The 17,657-nt window shown below is 37.9% G+C and overlaps 1 protein-coding gene across 1 annotated transcript in view; it reads right to left on the bottom strand.

Annotated features, from left to right (window-relative positions):
- The window catches only part of PKHD1 (PKHD1 ciliary IPT domain containing fibrocystin/polyductin), a gene marked incomplete at its 3' end in the record, with an annotated part of 306,709 nt that overhangs the window by 216,757 nt on the left and 72,295 nt on the right, over positions 1–17,657 (bottom strand). The window contains 10 exon segments of the mRNA XM_081943866.1: positions 192–369; positions 10,137–10,239; positions 10,243–10,280; positions 11,456–11,762; positions 11,764–11,996; positions 12,585–13,062; positions 13,066–13,388; positions 13,483–13,674; positions 16,474–16,541; positions 17,138–17,332. Coding sequence (XP_081799992.1) covers positions 192–369; positions 10,137–10,239; positions 10,243–10,280; positions 11,456–11,762; positions 11,764–11,996; positions 12,585–13,062; positions 13,066–13,388; positions 13,483–13,674; positions 16,474–16,541; positions 17,138–17,332 — 2,115 coding nt within the window.

Below are 17,657 nucleotides of genomic sequence, written 5' to 3'. Positions count from 1 at the left end.
TACCTGTATTTCATAATCCCTAATCTCCCCTCCCCCCTGCAGTATTCTGTAGATTTTGCTTTGAACCAGGCACTATGTATTTTGAAATAAATGTGTAAGATCCCAGGTAGAGTTAGAAAAAAACTATATCTAAACTGAGAAGGAGGCCAGAAAAATGGACATGGGATGAGTTGATAGAGGTCTTGTTAGACCTTAATGAGGAATAAGCCAAATCATCACAAAAGAATAGGAATTGGGTGGCTGCTGTAACAACATCAGCATTTGCTTCGATTTGGATGTCACAGTGGATCGGTACTGTACCAGCTGCTTTGCAGTCTTCACCATTCTCTTCTGCAGAATATGTTAAAGTACACAGAACGGCTATAGATGCTGAGAAAGGAGGATTGGGGAGGTGAGAGAACATCAACAATTAGAGAAATATAGACAGAGTCTCATTTTTCTGATTCCCTTGGTGATGATTTACAATGGCAATGAGATGAGTTTCATGGTATGATGTTCCTGAAAGGCACAAGAAGGCCACCTCGAAAATTGGCTATCCCAATTGAACTATTTGCCACACTGACCAGTCCTGGATTGAACACATTAAGCAAAGTAAACACAGTGCTTAGGACATCAGAGGAAGGGGAGAACCACATTTTTTGTCCCTGGGCTGTCATGCCCTTAACTCTTTCACTGCCACCCTTAGCTTTCAGCAGTTATTGAGACTTAATAATTTTTTTATTGTATTTCCAAAATGAAAACACAAATTTCAATAGAAAAAGGGGAAATAGCAACAAACAAAGCGAAAACTATAGAAGACAAAAATATGCATTAAAATATATACACATATTGTCCCTCCAATTAAATACTGATATATACAGTATATTTAAGAATATATATAGTTTGCATAACTAAGGTCTACAGTTGATGAACTACAGCTCTACTTTCCAGGTAATTTGACCTACCATCTATTTACTGTAAAAAAAAAACAGTTAACAAGTAAATCCAACAAGAAAACTAAAGTTAAAAGGCCACTGTTAACAATCTATTACTGTATTTCACACACAGCAAGTACCCAATGGCTTCTAATCTACCATAAATCATTGCAGTTATTATCTCTGATCTTTCTAAGATCAAATATTTTTGACTGATTATTAATAATAAAGTTTTTCCTTAAAATTACAGCTGGGATCTTTCCCAACAATTGCATTTCATTCCCCCAAATCATAGCTCTCTGTTGTGAATATCTCCACAGCACTTGTTGTTCAGATGTTTTTTGTGCAAATTGAACCACCAACATCTCATCTTTGATTGAATAGAATAAATATAATCCACAATCTCCAACAGTTTTCGTGAGAAAGTCCAATTCATCACTAATCCATATGGCCATCACTAAGCCTTTTAAATCCATGCCCCTTTCAGCCTTCTCCAAAGAGCCTGCAATTCTCAAAGCTCCTCCTCCTTCAATTCTGTCAGCAACAAATTGACTTCCAATCCACCCAATTGCAACTCTGATTTAGCTGCTGTTACCTGTACTTGAGTATCATCCTTAAGATGATTTATGACTGTTGTTACATCATCAAGTCTTTTATCTAAATTTTCATTCAGGGCTTGTAAGCATTTTTCCCCAAAAGCTTCCAAGAAGACTTTGACATAAAGTTGATGAGGCTCTCACCTTTCCTTTGTATCTCTTTTTGTCAGCATTGTAAAAATTATATAATATATAATGTTAATCCTTAATGTATAGTTTTCATTTTAATATACATAATATTAAAATACACATACAATAATCCACATTTCCTTTATACCTGGACTTTCACAACAAAACATAGACAATTCCTCTCAAAGACAAAATAAGTAAATGTTCCATAAAAAAATATCTGCAGGAAAAATTAAGATAACATTTCCCATAATAGAAAGTAAATAAAAAAGAAAGAGAAAATTCCCATCTCTTTAGAATAAAAAAGAGATCATAAATATATTCAAAAAGTAAAATAAAGCAGCAAAGTTCTTTTAAAAACTAGTAAAATACAAAATCCTTGCAGTGGTCCAGTGCAGATGTAAATCAAAGTCAGCTTTTTGTCAGCAGGAAAAAAGTTCATCCTGCCACTTGGCATGCCATTTTCTGAAGGACTCCAGCAATGGTTAAATCTTGATATCTTTCCACTTTAGCAATGGAAGGACTGAGGAGCAGTATTTGGACTGTGCTTGGGGCATCCATTGGCCTTAATCTGGCCCTGATACTTACACTAATTTTATTCCTCTAATTCTCAACAATATTTTCATAGATAATAGACAATTTTAAAGGGTTCAAAAGGGTGATTTTTCCATATAAGCAATCTACATGTACCATATTATGTTCTGCATTTGCTTTTTTTGTCTTGTTTTAAAAATCACTTTTAAAAAGGGAAGCCATTACAGCACCATATTTTGCCCACAGAAGAATGAATTATACTGTCTTGGTATGTTATCTGCATAGGTGAGTGGGAACAAGTTCAGAGATAGGAGCTGCCATTAATGTAGAAAGTGGTCCACCCACAATTTTAACTACAAAAACAAGACAATCCTCATTTTTGATTGCCCAGCAGCTGAACTGAAAATAAATGGCTCAGGGCCCAAAAGGGACAACACTTTGAGATCACTGGAACACGGAGATGATTCTAGAGTTACATAAATATAAATATAGAGTTGATCTAAGTAAACACTATTGTTAGTTAGGTAAGCCTTGATATTGATAGTTTTTTTATGAATACCACTATATCAACCAAAGTGAATGTTTCATTATACTCTCTGATTATAAACTACCATGGAAATAGTTTTGAATAAAAGACAGCATATATATATGTGCAAGATATATATATATATATATATATATATATATATATATATATATATATATATATATATATATATATATATATATATATATATATATATATATATATATATATATATATATATATATATTTGTTTTCGTAGATTTTCACGGGTGTAGGTATGCTGGTTTTGTTGTATTCGGGTCTTTTCCCGTGTAAAGTTTACACGGGAAAAGACCCGAATACAACAAAACCAGCATATATATATATATATATATATATATATATATATATATATATATATATATATATATATATATATATATGTATGTATATGTGTGTATATATATGTGTGTAGGTGTGTATATAACACATACACACATATACACATAAATATACATATTTATTTATCAGCACAAATGCAACACACACACACACACATGTGTGTGTGTTGCATTTGTGCTGATAAATACATTCGATTCCCAGTAAGGGTATGGCTAGCTGATGAGAGCTAAATAGCTTGAAATAGATCTATACTAGTCTCCCTTTATTTATTTATCAGCACAAATGCAACACAAATGTAACAAGGCAACATTTTAAAAATGGCTTTCTTCCTGGATGAGGGACAGAAGCCAATAGACAGAAAAGGGAAGCAGTATGCTCCCTCCCATATTTGGGCATACCAGCGGTTGTGACACTATACATACATACATACATACATACATACATACATACATACACACACACACACACACACACGTGTGTGTATGTATGTTATATACACATATATATACACACCTATACACATACTGTACATACAAGCACACCTATATACACACATACGTACATCTGATTACAGACTGTTTGATTGGATGGCTGTTGTTACCAAGACATGGTCTTTGATTTTAAGTACTGTCTGTGTGATGTAAATTAGTGTTGTCTGTTCAGATGCTTCTGAGTCATGGTCTGGGCTGTTTGATTGGCTGGTTGTTAATGAGACATTATCCGATTTCTTGTGAGCTGATGAGTTATGCTTTTTGTTGTTACGTAGTGGGGTGCCTGTTTGTTCATTTTAAAATACTATCTTTGGGAGCAGTTCTTTCATTCTCAGCTATTGGTAGACTGGATCGATGTCAATGTGTCTGTTTATTGACTTATTGGTGGAAAACCAGGCTTCAGGGAATTCTCTTTCTCTCCTTGATTTCACCTGGGTTACAACTGTGGTTCCAGTTAGATCAAATTTGTGTCCTTCTGAGTCTTCATGGATGGACATGAGGGATAGTAGGTCATGGCTTTTGGTAGCCAGGAATTGCAGTTCATGCAGTCTGGCTGATAGTTTTCTTCCTGTTTGGCCAACAAAGTTATTTTCACAGTTGCTGCACAGGATTCGATATATGACGCCTGATATTTGGTTTGTTTCTGTCTGCCCTTTTGGTTTTGACAGGGTCCACTATCTCTCAAGATAAAGAAAAACATTATGGAAATAAGATAACTATAACGCTCTCAAATCTATCCCTTTATATTATAAATGAAAGAAACTTGACAGTTTCCTGCTTGTGGTGCTACACTTTCCATGATTCCTCAGCAGTGGTAACATTGGTTGCGAATTCTGGATCAGCAACATCTGGAAAGTTATGGGGTGAACTCGTTTTCTTAAAAGTACATTCCACTCAATTCAGTGCAACTTACATGTTTGTGTGTGTGCATACCTACACCCAGACATAGTTGCACTGTAAGTTGAATAAAAAGGACGAATTAACTGAATGTCATTCTATATCATGCCCTAATAAATGTTGACTATGGAAAAGAAAAAAGAAAAGTCACAACCTCTGTACAATTCTTAAAGGACAATAGCAGCATCTTAAATCAGTTACTAAATCAGCCAATTGAAAAGGTCAATCTGGAGCTAAAGATTCTACTTCTGTTCTTGTCTGTAACACACAATGGAAGAAAGAAAAGACATAAAGATTTCAGCACCTTTCTTGTTAAATCTTTCAGAGTTTGGCAGGAAAAAAAATCTGGAACCAACCATAAAAGAAATATATAGAACTGAAGCAATCTGATTCCAGGAATTTTTTCTGAATATCTGAACTGCAGGGTTCCCATTGTCCTTATTTAAAAAAAAGTATTTCCTGATTGTTCTAGGCTTTATAGCAGTACCTATTGGACTGATGTCATCCATTTTTTTTAATCATCACTCTTTTTCTCAGCATCTCAACTTCCCTTTCTGAAACTATCAACTCAGATTTACCTAATATTTTTTTCTACAATGAAGATGATGCAAAGTATCCATTCAAGCTTTTCTATGAATGAATGAATGAATAAATATTTATTTCTTAGCCGCACCCTCTCCCGAAGGACTCGGGGCGGCGTACAATAAAAACATATAAAATACATATCTGGACAAGACATACATATAACAAAGACGTGTACTAAGACGTGTACAAGGAGGAGGTGGGCTGATGGATAAAAACAATTAAAATCACAATATTTAAAAACCCCTAAATAAATAAATAAATTCAATTAAATTACACAAATAAAAAACCCGTCAGGAGCGATATAGTTAGATCATGTTTGAGCCAGGCCAGCTACTTGGTATTCCAGCTACTTGGAATAGGTGAGCTTTACACAGAAGGAGCAGAGGTCAGAGGTAGTCCTAATATCCGGAGGGAGGTCATTCCACAGGGCTGAGCCCGCCACAGAGAAGGCTCTACTCCTAGGCGCCGCCCCTCGGCACTGTCTGGTGGACAGCACCTGGAGGAGTCCCTCTCGGTGCGAGCGAATTGGTCGCAGGGATGTATGGGGCAGAATACGATCCCGCAAGTAACTAGGTAACTATCACCTCTTACCAAGTAACTATCACCTCTTACCCTTGTTTAGTGTTTCTTCTTCGATTCTTTCGATCTTGATCTCCTAAAATTTCTTCCATTTTAATCTTTCTAGCGATAGATTTCAGAAAACCTCTTTTTATATCTTTTACTAGGTCCTTAACGTTCTTTATCAGAAGAATTGTGTTTTAGGAGGGTTTTTTTTTCTATTTAAACAAAGCTGTCAGCGTTCCAAATACCATGCAGATATAAATCAAAGTCCGAGGCAGGATCATCCTTAAAGGTCCAATTTAATATACAGGTATGTTGGCACATCTGTGGAATTCCAACTCTGATTTACATCCTGAGAGTTCACCCAGTTGAAAGTTCATGATCTATCCCCACACCCATAATCAATCACATGCCCCAATCCTTTTCTTCCACACTGGCATCTCCACCCAGCTTCTTCCGGTCAAATGTCGAGGTGCGGAGACAAAAGATGACCTTGGCTTCTAGAAAAGAATCACAACAACACATTCCACAATCCTACTCCTTTCTATTCCCCCCTCCCAATTACTATACTAATGAAACAGCATAGGAAATTATAAGAAAGTGTGGCAGGCAAAGATTCTTAAAGGAATCTCTGCAGGCCTGACAAAAGCTTTCAGATCCTACTTTAATGAGCTTAATAATCATGTTACCATCTCTGATACTCTTTAGGAAGAAGGCAACAAGAGAGAAGATCACCAAGGCTTCATATTCTGAGGAACTAGCTGTAGAATAACAAATGGGGACTTCCTATCTCTTCAGGCCACACAACTCTGCTAGTTTGAAGCCTAGATGGAATGTTTTTTTGCTGTTTGCAAAAAACAGCAAGAGGAAGAGGAGATTATGTCAGCAATTGTCTTTGCCTATTAACTGTTCCAGTACTACAGTGCAATAAACAGATGCCAAATTGACACAAATCTCCAACAGAATGAGCCATTTCTTACAACATACATTATTGCTTGTTGTATGAACAAATATCTTTTTCAGTCCATGGAACCACCATCACCGTGTATCTTCTCAGAGAAATGCAGACCTAATCCTAACCCGGGGCCTCAGAATACTTCCTGTTCATTAAAAATATTTTGATTTTCCCATTCTAACCTTCCCTGTGGGGGAAAATGATGTAAAGACTTTGCCTATTCTTGAAGTTCTTCCTTGGGTTCATAACCACATAACCAATGTTGACTATTCCTCTTAGCCTGCCTTTGATTTAGCTCAACTGATTTATTGTAAACTAAAAACCTCAAATATTTCTTCTCTGACTCAAACTTTTATTTGCAAGCTATTTCTCAAGTTCTATCTTCTTCTACTAGCAAAAGTAATTAGTTTGTGGTTTGAAGCAACCAGCCTAACACATATAAAGAAAACTCTCCCTGTGGTATCAGTAATAGTAATCAATGTTCATTTACTGACATCTAATGGCAGTTTAAAATATTGCAAGATCTAACAATTAACTATATTTCTTATGAATAAATATAATCCAATTGCGAAATTCAATGCAATGATTTTTGTATATTTCATAACTTAGCTGAACTCGTTTTACTCTGATCATTAGAAAAATTATTTTTGTATAGTTTAAAGTTGATGTTTCCTAAATTATTTGCCACAAAAAAGAAATGTTAAATGTTAAAACATTGTGGGAATGTTGGCGGAGAACAGTAATTCAGAAATAATATAATATAATATAATATAATATAATATAATATAATATAATATAATATAATATAATATAATATAATATAATATAATAATATAATATAATATAATATAATATAATATAATATAATATAATATAATAATATAATATAATATAATATAATATAATATAATATAATATAATATAATATAATATAATATAATATAATATAATATAATATAATATAATATAACATAACATAACAATATAATATAATATAACATAACATAATATTATACTATATTACATTACAATACAATAATATACATATACACATATACACATATACACATATACACATATACACATATACACATATACACATATACACATATACACATATACACATATACACATACACACATATACACATATACACATATACATATATGTTGTATTTGTACTGATAAATAAATAAAGGCATACCAGGGGTTGTAACACAAATATATACATATATACATATATACATATATACATATATACATATATACATATATACATATATACATATATACATATATACATATATACATATATACATATATACATATATACATATATACATATATACATATATACATATATACATATATACATATATACATATATACATATATACATATATACACATATACACATATACACATATACACATATACACATATACATATATACATACACACACACACACACATATATATATGTGTGTTGTATTTGTGCTGATAAATAAATAAAGGGAGACTAATATAGATCTATTTCAAGCTATTTAGCTCTCATCAGCTAGCCATACCCTTACTGGGATTTGAACCTGGGCTGTATGTATGTATGTATATGTATATGTATATGTATATGTATATGTATATGTATATGTATATGTATGTGTGTGTTACAACCCCTGGTATGCCCGTGTGTGTGTGTGTGTGTGTGTGTGTGTGTGTGTGTATGTATTTGTGTTACAACCCCTGGTATGCCCAAATATGGGAGGGAGCTCACTACTCTCCCTTTCTGTCTTTCGGCTCATTACAGAAGACCATCCAGGCAGAAAACCATATTTGCTATGTTTGTGTTGTATTTGTGCTGATAAATAAATAAAGGGAGACTAGTATAGATCTATTTCAAGCTATTTAGCTCTCATCAGCTAGCCATACCCTTACTGGGATTTGAATCTGGGCTGTATTACATATTAGGCAGATGTATTAGCCACTAAGCCACAGGCTCTCCTCCTTATCAGCTGAGCCAGGGAAATAGGTATGTATTTGTGTTATGACCCCTGGTATGCCCAAATATGGGAGGGAGCTCACTACTAATATAATATTTGTGAGTTCATTTGTTTTACTTGTTCACTTTGCTTATAAGCAAACACAGGCAAAGGAAATGTTTTGAAAACTTAAATGTACCCTAGCTTACCATTTCTTCCATGAAAGTGGATATTTTCCATTTGTGCAAAAGGTTGTTCTTGTTATTCACTCCAGGTTATTAGACATGTTTATTATTTCAGTATTTTAGAGATAAACTTAATAAAATGTTTGTTTATTATTAAAAACAAATTGTGCTGAATGTTGACTTTATCTTATCTAATTCCAAGGACAAACTGGCTTTCCAGCACCCTTTATCAAATAAGTTTCTGAAGTTTCTGAAAGACAGCAATCTTCTGTACAAGAAATTGTTTCCTTACTAACACTTGAAATACTCTCTCCCCTTCTTTTTCCTTTTTAGGAACAAATTGTCAGCTAATTGATTATGCCTAATGTTTCTCTCTTGGCTCATCTAGCCAATGGAGGTCTCCTTGGTTTCTTTAGCAAAGCAGTACAACTTTGGCTGCTGATTTTAACTTTTTGGGAAGAAGATATTTTTAAAGGGAGATTATGGTTGCTTTAGAAAGATAGGTAGTTGCCTTATCATAATATTGACAGAACAGGAAAGACTAACAAGTCAAAATGCATGGCTAATTCTAGGGCATTTTTCACCTAGTGTGCCAGATGTCACATTTTTCTAGATTCTACAACAAGGAGAAGAGGAGAGGAGAGGAGCTAGGAGAGGAGCGGAGAAGTTGTAACTTCCTCATGCACTTAAAAAAACTGTGAACACTGTTAAAATTATTAAAAACATTTGCATGTTAGGGTTTTCTTTCCAAGAAACAAATTGCACAAAAAGAGGATGAAACAGACCTAACAATCAATAGATATGCATGTGATGTGATAGAAATCAAGATCAGTTTTTACTTAGTTAACCCCTGTAACATTTTCATGGATATGCCATTTTCTTTCAAGTTCATAAAGGTAAGGTACCCCCGCACATGCGTGTTAGTCGTTTCCAGCTCTAGGGACAGTGCTCATCTCCGTTTCTAAGACGAAGAGCCAGCACTATCCAAAGACGTCTCCTTGGTCATGTGGCCAGCATGACTAAATGCTGAAGGAGCACGGAGCACTTTTACCTTCCCATCAAAGTAGTCCCTATTTTTCTACTTACATTTTAATGTGATTTTGAACTGCTAGGTTGGCAGAAGCTGGGAGAAGTAACGGGAGCTCACTCCATCATGTGGCACTAGGGATTCAAACCGCTGAACTGGCGATCTTCTGATCAACAAGCTTACCGTCTTAGCCACTGAGCCACTGCATCCCTAAGTTCATACTGAAGGACAATTCCTAACTTACCAGTTTCATTATATTTAAAATAACAAGAGAATCACACAGTGACCACAGCAGTGAGAAGTAATTGGCAGTGCAATCAACATATTTTCTTTCTCTATTATTCTTATCAGAATTAACACATTTCAGTCATTCAACTGACCATTTAAAGGTCCCGTTAAGCAGCTCAAATCAGTTGTGGTGGTCACATTCAGCATTTCACAAGGAGAACCACAAATGGTAACTGAGGTATTTCCTGGAGAAAATCAATTTCCATGTATATATATTTCTCCTCTATCAATATTGCCTTGAAAAAGAAATAACGTGCATAGCATTTCACAATTTGCTATTGCTAAAATTTATCATCTACAGCTTCCCATAACATTTTGGAAATACATGCATTATGTTCTAGAAGAAAGTTAATAATATATAAAGGCAATGACTCTCCTTGTTCCTTTCACAAATCTTTAAGGAAAGTAATATGAGTATACAAATAAGATGGCATATAAGTATGAAGAATAAAACCTTACACAAAGTGTAAGCAATTTTCATTTGTTCTTTTCTATTTATTTTCTTTTAATCTAGTCTTGGAGTGGAGCAGGAGAAAATCTATTTATTGGTAGGGATTATTTTGGGAAAAGTTTTTGAGCCTTTCCAAAAGTCACCCAAAAGGGAGGCTTACCATGCCTACTTTCAATTTTGATTTGTATATAAAAGTAAGCAGGCTACCAAAAATCATTCTGTGAAAGCGGGAGTTTGAGAGGTTTTGGGAGAAAAAAAATAGGGGGGCTTACAGTGTCCTGAGAATCTCTGATTGCCCATCCCTGTTTATCACTCCAAACAACACAACAGATAAACTCTAAGACAGATAACAACAAATTTAAACTGCAGTGTACAAGCTGATTATTAATAACCTATTAGAATCCCACTGTTATCATCTGCAGAGCTATTGCTTTCTACGATGTATCTCTTTTAATGTGATGTATTAACACTTCGTAATATCCTTCAGTTGACACTTAACACGTGGTTTTGCTGGCCATCTACTTTCATGAAGCATGTCTCCAACTGTAGAATGACTAAGGAAAGTCAAATAAGGTGGTGAAAGTCAGCTATGATACTTGGACTTGCTTCAAAGCTAGTAATGGGATTTTTTAGCTCAGAAGATGAAGCATTTCTGCTGTAAGAAATGTGATATCACAAGTATTTTCTGAGCATCAAACAAAAAAAGTTTCTTACATTTTGTTGCAGGAGAACAGAAAACATAAACATGATCTATGACTTGCAAGGAAAACCATATGTTTATCACTTTGAGGAAAAATTCTAATATAGAAGAAACAGCAAGTTATTTCACAAAGACAACAAGACTCCAACCAAATCTCATTCTGAAATTCTAAGTTTGCTGCTACAACTCTCAGGTCTGCTTCTCACGTCGATTCATTGAGATTACAGACTTCCATTCCGAGGAAGCAACCACATACTTACCATGGCTGTTTTTCATTGTGATAACTATCAGGACCGAAGTGAATACCAAAGTGGAGGTGGCCGAACCTCTCTGCACAATTCCACCGGTCACATTATATTCTCCAGCAGGAAGCTGAGAAACCACACATTGCAAACTGGTACTTTTGCTAGTAACATTGATGCAGGAAGAGCTTCCAATGAAAACGTACATGTCTTCCATTTGCCTAACTTTTGAAATCATTATTGTGAGAAACTGGCCTGTGGAAGACAGAAGGGAGAGGAAAACTGGGGTGAATTTTTCACTGTAGCTTATTTCCCCAGCAGGATATGTATGACATAGTGTCTATGTTGAGCCCCACGATTGCTGTCCCTTGGCCTGAAGGCACAAGGCACTTAAGGGCCCAATACGTTACTTTGGTGAGGAGACACCTCTGATTTCCTACAAGAACTGAGGTGCTGCTCCTGCCTTGAAGTGCTGCACCTTCTAAGGTCAGGAGGCCTCCATCATTGAGACTAAAATTCTGGGGATAAAGATGGAGCACCACAGCAGGGACGTGCGGTCACGGGAGACAGGGGAGTCGCTTTCGTGGCTTCGTCATCCGGGAGCGCCGACAACATTTCTGCCTCCGCAGCTCCCAGGCGCGGCCGGATGGAGGTAGCCAGAATGGCGCCGAGGCAGTCCGGCGGGCGAGTGACCTAGGATCAGGCTGCCTCGCTCGCTCTTTCGTCTGCCCGGACCGCCTTGATGCCATTCTGGCTACCTCCGTCCGGCCGCGCCCGGGAGCTGCGGAGGCAGAAATGTTGTCGGCACTCCCAGATGACAAAGCCACGAAAGCGACTGGGGAACAACGAGAACCTTCCTGCCTCTGCTGGATTTCGTGCGCTCTCGCAACTGCAATATGCAGTCGTGAGGAGCGCACAAAGTCCAGCAGAGGCAGGAAGATTCTCGTCGTTCCCCAGTTGCTTTCGAGGACTGCGGAGCGCGAGCTGGCTGAGCACGCTCAGGAAGGCGGGGAATGGGATCACGTGTGCTGGAGGCTGAGGCAGCCTCAGCCTCCAGCACACGTGGTCCCATTCCCCGCCTTCCTGATGACGTCACCAGCCTCACCAGCCATAAACCTCACCACACGTCACTGCACCACAGGAGTACCTCTGAAGATATTGGAGTCATTCTGTCTCAGGCAGGCTGAACCCCAGCTTCTGCTCCATACTGAAATGCTATGTTCTTTTGCATCAAGGCTGTGCATCTGACATTCAATGCTGGTTTTGTTCAAGGAAGTTATATTGCAAGGGAGATGTCCATCCACCTCTATAAGCATTTCATCCACTGCCCAAACTAATTTTTGAATTCTGATTAACAAGTAAATTAAGATCCCAGCAAACCTCACAGTGACAGCATCAATAACAAGAGTCTTGTTTGCAAAAAGATGGAAGGAGCAGTCTCCTAAGCAACGGCTATACATTCCATTGACATTTACTGTGATATTAAGAGCTTGGTGTACGTCAGGAAATTGCTGATCATCCAAAAGGGGATTGCTTGAAAAAAGTGCACATATTATGCTCTGTTCACTCAAGCTTTGGACATCACAAGACAAGTTGCCTGTCAGATTTACCCAAGCAGAATTTGTCTAAGATTTGAGAGAATGGCCAGATATTGTGAGCAACTGCCCACCACACACTGAGCCACGAGATGGAAAGATAGTCTTTATCTGTGGGTATATTGTAAAATGCTGCATCTCAGCTGGTATGTTGGCAAAGCCCATTTGCTTCTGGAGAACTCTCATAACACAGCGCCCTGGTTTTAAAATCCTTAGAGGTAAGGAACACCGAGACCAAGTTATAGAGTGGTCGATCTTCTGTACTTCAAGGGGACATTCCACGTGTTCCAGGATAGCTACTGAATTTGTTACATTGACTCCTTCTATGCCTAGGTTCAGACTATTGTTCAATAATTCTGTTTCAATGTTTATGATATTTGGAGTCAAAGACATGTTGTAAAGAAAAGTGTAAGATGTTCATTTGAAATGGCTCTACCAATGACTGGTTGCCTATGTACACTTCTATATCTGCCAGAAGACTTTTGAGAATGGTATCAGATGGCTGAGTGGGTGGTGGGGTCCGACATAGAATTTTATCTTCAGCTATGCTGATTATAGCACAGGGTTGAAAATCAATCAGAACCAATACCAAGGCTGGGCTGTTGCTAAAACCTATTCCAGAAATGGTGAGCAATGTTCCACCTAGGAAAGAGACAAAAATGTTAGCGAATGTTAACTTTTTTCACAATTAATATAATTTGAAAACTTAAATTTCTATTGTATTAATTGTTAGCACAGAATAAGATGTCCAATGAGGCAGCCCAGATAGAAAGAAGCTCGGGCTGTTAATTGTTTCAGGGTTTTGTCTTTTCCAGTATTTTAAATTTTCTATATATGTTTTGTTGGTGTTTCTGTATTTTAAATTCTATATTAGTGGTTTAGTGTTCTGAGATTTTGTCAATTTACTACAATACTAATATAAACAAAACTTTAATATAAAGAGCGGTAGTGGTGCATTGGTTAGAATATAGTATTTCAGGCTGACTCTGCCCACTGACAGCAGTTCAATCCTGAGTGGTTCAGGGTTGACTCAGCCTTCCATCCTTTCAAGGTCAGTAAAATGAGGACCCAGATTGTTGGGGACAATATGCTGATACTGTAAATAGCAATAGCACTTAGACCTATGTACTGCTCCATAGTGCTTTACAGCCTCTCTAAATGCTTTAAAGAGTCAGCATATTGCCCCCAACAATCTGGGTCCTCAATCTTCCCACCTCAGAAGGAAGGCTGAGTCAACTTTGAGACACTCAGAATCAAACTGCCAAACTGCTGGCAGCTAGCAGTCAGCAGAGATAGCCTGCAGTACTGACCACTGTGCTACCACACTTCTTTACAGTGCTGTAAAATTCTAAGTGCTATTGCTATAAAGAATAAAATCATATTCAACTTCCATTTTCACCAACTATATTGCAATATTAAATAGATTGGGTCTCAAGTCCTTCACCTTTTGGTGCCTTATTTATTTGCTGGGTAATCCAAATTCTCCCTAGTAACCCAACCTGTCCACAATCAACTGAGAGATTAACCTCCACAATTAACCTCCCTTAGTTGGGCTTTTGGTGACTGGCTGCTGTGTCTCTTTTGTACTGTTCATGTTTGGTCTGTGACTGTAAATAAAGTATTATTATATAAAACTGAGAGGGAGGAAAATTCAGCACTTATACCGAATAAGCTACGAGGACTAACCTATACATTACTGTTCTGAGTGGAAAAGATTAAAGGCAGGAATGACTCAGCCTTGGAAAGTATTTCTTTCCTCTATCCTGACATTAGGGACTGAGAATCATCTATTTGCTTTCTTTGCACCTAAAGGAGATGGAAGCCATTTACTCTTTAGAGAAAGCCAGAAAAAACTATTTCATTTTCTGAAATAAGATTTAACTCCTCTCCACACTTACTTATTTTGCTAAAATAATTAGCTCCTGTGAACTCACTAATGCAGTAGTGGGATTCACTTACCTTCCCTATCAGTTCGTGAATGCGAGCGTCCGTGCGCTCACATTTGCGATCCGGTGGGAAGGTAAGTGCATGCGCAGAAGATTGCATATTACTTTGGGGTGGGTGGGCAGAGCTTCCTGCAGCTGCCCCTACTGGTTCACCCAAACCAGAGAGAACCAGCTGAATGCCACTTTTGCATTAATGGTAATGTAAGAAAAGAAAAGGAATTGGAAGCAAAACTGGAAAATGAGAGTTGAAGATAGAAAATCATATTATAAAATATTAATTACAAAATAGAAAGCAAATGGTTTGATTTTTCAATGTAAAGGTGATATATTATATTCATCCCTTAGGTAGCTAGAGGGTTTAGAAAAAGCAGACAAGATACAAATAGTATTGGACCATCTGAGCTCTCTCATAGAATAGACGGCAGGCTTCATCCATTAAATGTGCTATTTTCTAGAGCAGCGATGGTGAACCTTTTTTAGCTCACATGCCATAAGTGGGGGAAGCGCAGGGGGGTGATGTGCAGGCGTGCCATACCCATAATGCAATGCACCTCCCCCAGTGCACATGCGTGCACTACAGGTGCGACCCCCCCATTTTTGCATGATTTTTTCGCCCTCCCTAGGCTCCAGAGGCTTTATAGGAGCATGGGAAGGGCGAAAACAGCCTCCCCAGCCCCCCCCCCCCCGGAAGCCCTCCGGAGGCTTCAGGGACCTTCAGGAGGCTTCCCTGAAGCCTCCAAAGCAGTCAAACGATCCTCCGAGCAAACCGGAAGTTACTTACGGTTTGCTCGGAGGGACGTTTTGAGCGCTCCGAAGGCATCAGGGACCTTTAGGAGGTTTCTCTGAAGCCTCGAGAGCAGTCAAAATGACCCTCCGAGCAAACCGGAAGTCACTTCCGGTTTGCTTGGAGGGTCGTTTTTAGCACTCCAAAGGTTTTAGGGACCTTCAGGAGGCTTCCCTGAAGCCTCGGGAGCAGTCAAAACAACCCTCCGAGCAAACCGGAAGTCGCTTCTGGTTTGCTTGGAGGGTCGTTTTAAGCGCTCCGAAGGCTTCAGGGACCTTCAGGAGGCTTCCCTGAAGCCTCCGGAGCAGTCAAAATGACCCTCCGAGCAAATAGGAAGTCTGTTCCTGAACTTCCAGTTTGCCCGTAGGGCCGGGTTTTTGCACTCCAGAGGCTTCAGGGAAGCTCATGAAGCCTCCGGAGGGCCTCCGGAGAGCGGGGGAGGCTCTTTTTGCTCTCCTCAGGCTCCTATAAAGCCTCTGGAGCGTGGGGAGGGCGAAAAATGGCTTTAAAAAAGGGTAAACTGAGCCTGCCAGCATGCATGCGCGCTGGCCAGCTAACAGGGCAGCGCCTCGTGTGCCCTGACAAATGGCTCCGCGTGCCACCTGTGGCACGAGTGCCATAGGTTCGCCATCACTGTTCTAGAGTCTCTTCTCAGTCATTCCAAGATTTTGCTTCTTAAACATGCATGTACAAAGCAATGACATTATTTACCTAGGAAGGAGCCACAATATGGTTCTATTCTGAAGATCTCTGTAACATACTGGATTAATGGCTCCAATCTGGAAAATAAATAAGACTCTTATGGCTAACTGAGCTTGGGGTTTTTTCCCTCATCATCTGCAAAAAGTTTTAATTCAGTCTTGATTAACTCAAATATCACTTGCCTCAATGGAAATGGCAGATGTGATTTGCAAGATATTCAGTTCTGGATTTCGACATGATGCTGTATGTACAGAAATGCATATGTTCTTGAACATTTACCAAAAGTCTTGCCTACCCCTCTGCTCAATTGCATGTGATCCTCAGCTGACTGAAACAAATCTCTTTTCCTTCCAGCTTCTCATGCTAGCCTACCAGAAAGATCTTAAGTGCACTGCTTTCCAATAATAAATTTATTTCTCCATTTTTTTAAAAAGAAAAGAGAGAATAATGTCCTACTGTGTGTGGTTTTCAGAAGGGCAGATAAATGAAAACTGCAAATACAATACTGGACATTTCATAATAACCTAATCAAGTTGCCCAAAATAATCACAGCTCCGTCTTGTCAACACATGTTGACAGATGGGCATCAGGTTCCATTCTCATTTGTCTTATTATTTCTCTTAAAATTCTATTACGTTGCAAATGTTAACCATGAAAAATCAGAGCCTCTTACCCACTTGTGTTGAGTGGGAGATGATGGAGCAATATTGAAAGCCTATGCAATCCTTCTGCAAGAGAAGGCAGCAATACACTGATTCCATGATCTGTTACTGTTTGAATCTGAACTGCAGTATCCCCAATTTTGACCTTCACATCAAATGGAGTATAGTTGGAAAACGAAAAATACCTATCACAAGCAGCTGACCTCCTGCAATGAAGAAAAAAATACAGACAATACTTTTTTGTTATAGTTAGTAACCTCCTACTCTCATAACAACCCTTTTCCACAAACCCCGATATTCTGTTTTATTTCCACATTGAAAGGTTGACAATATGTTTGTGTTTTATATTTTTGCCTGAAATAAAACTGTCTTCAGAGAGGACAGTTTGGGTTCTGCTTTTTATCTCCAAAAATACAGTTCTGTAAGATAAGGGGAAGGTGATAAGCAGGACATTGAGGCAAAAAAAAACCTGTCTGACAATTTAGCCTCAACACCTGGCAATCAAAGACATTGTGCTCTTGATAGAAATCT

Source organism: Natrix helvetica (genome assembly GCF_964273705.1).
Source record: "Natrix helvetica genome assembly, chromosome: 2".
Classification (NCBI taxonomy): Eukaryota; Metazoa; Chordata; class Lepidosauria; order Squamata; family Natricidae; genus Natrix; species Natrix helvetica.
This window is presented reverse-complemented; position numbering and strand designations above follow the sequence as displayed.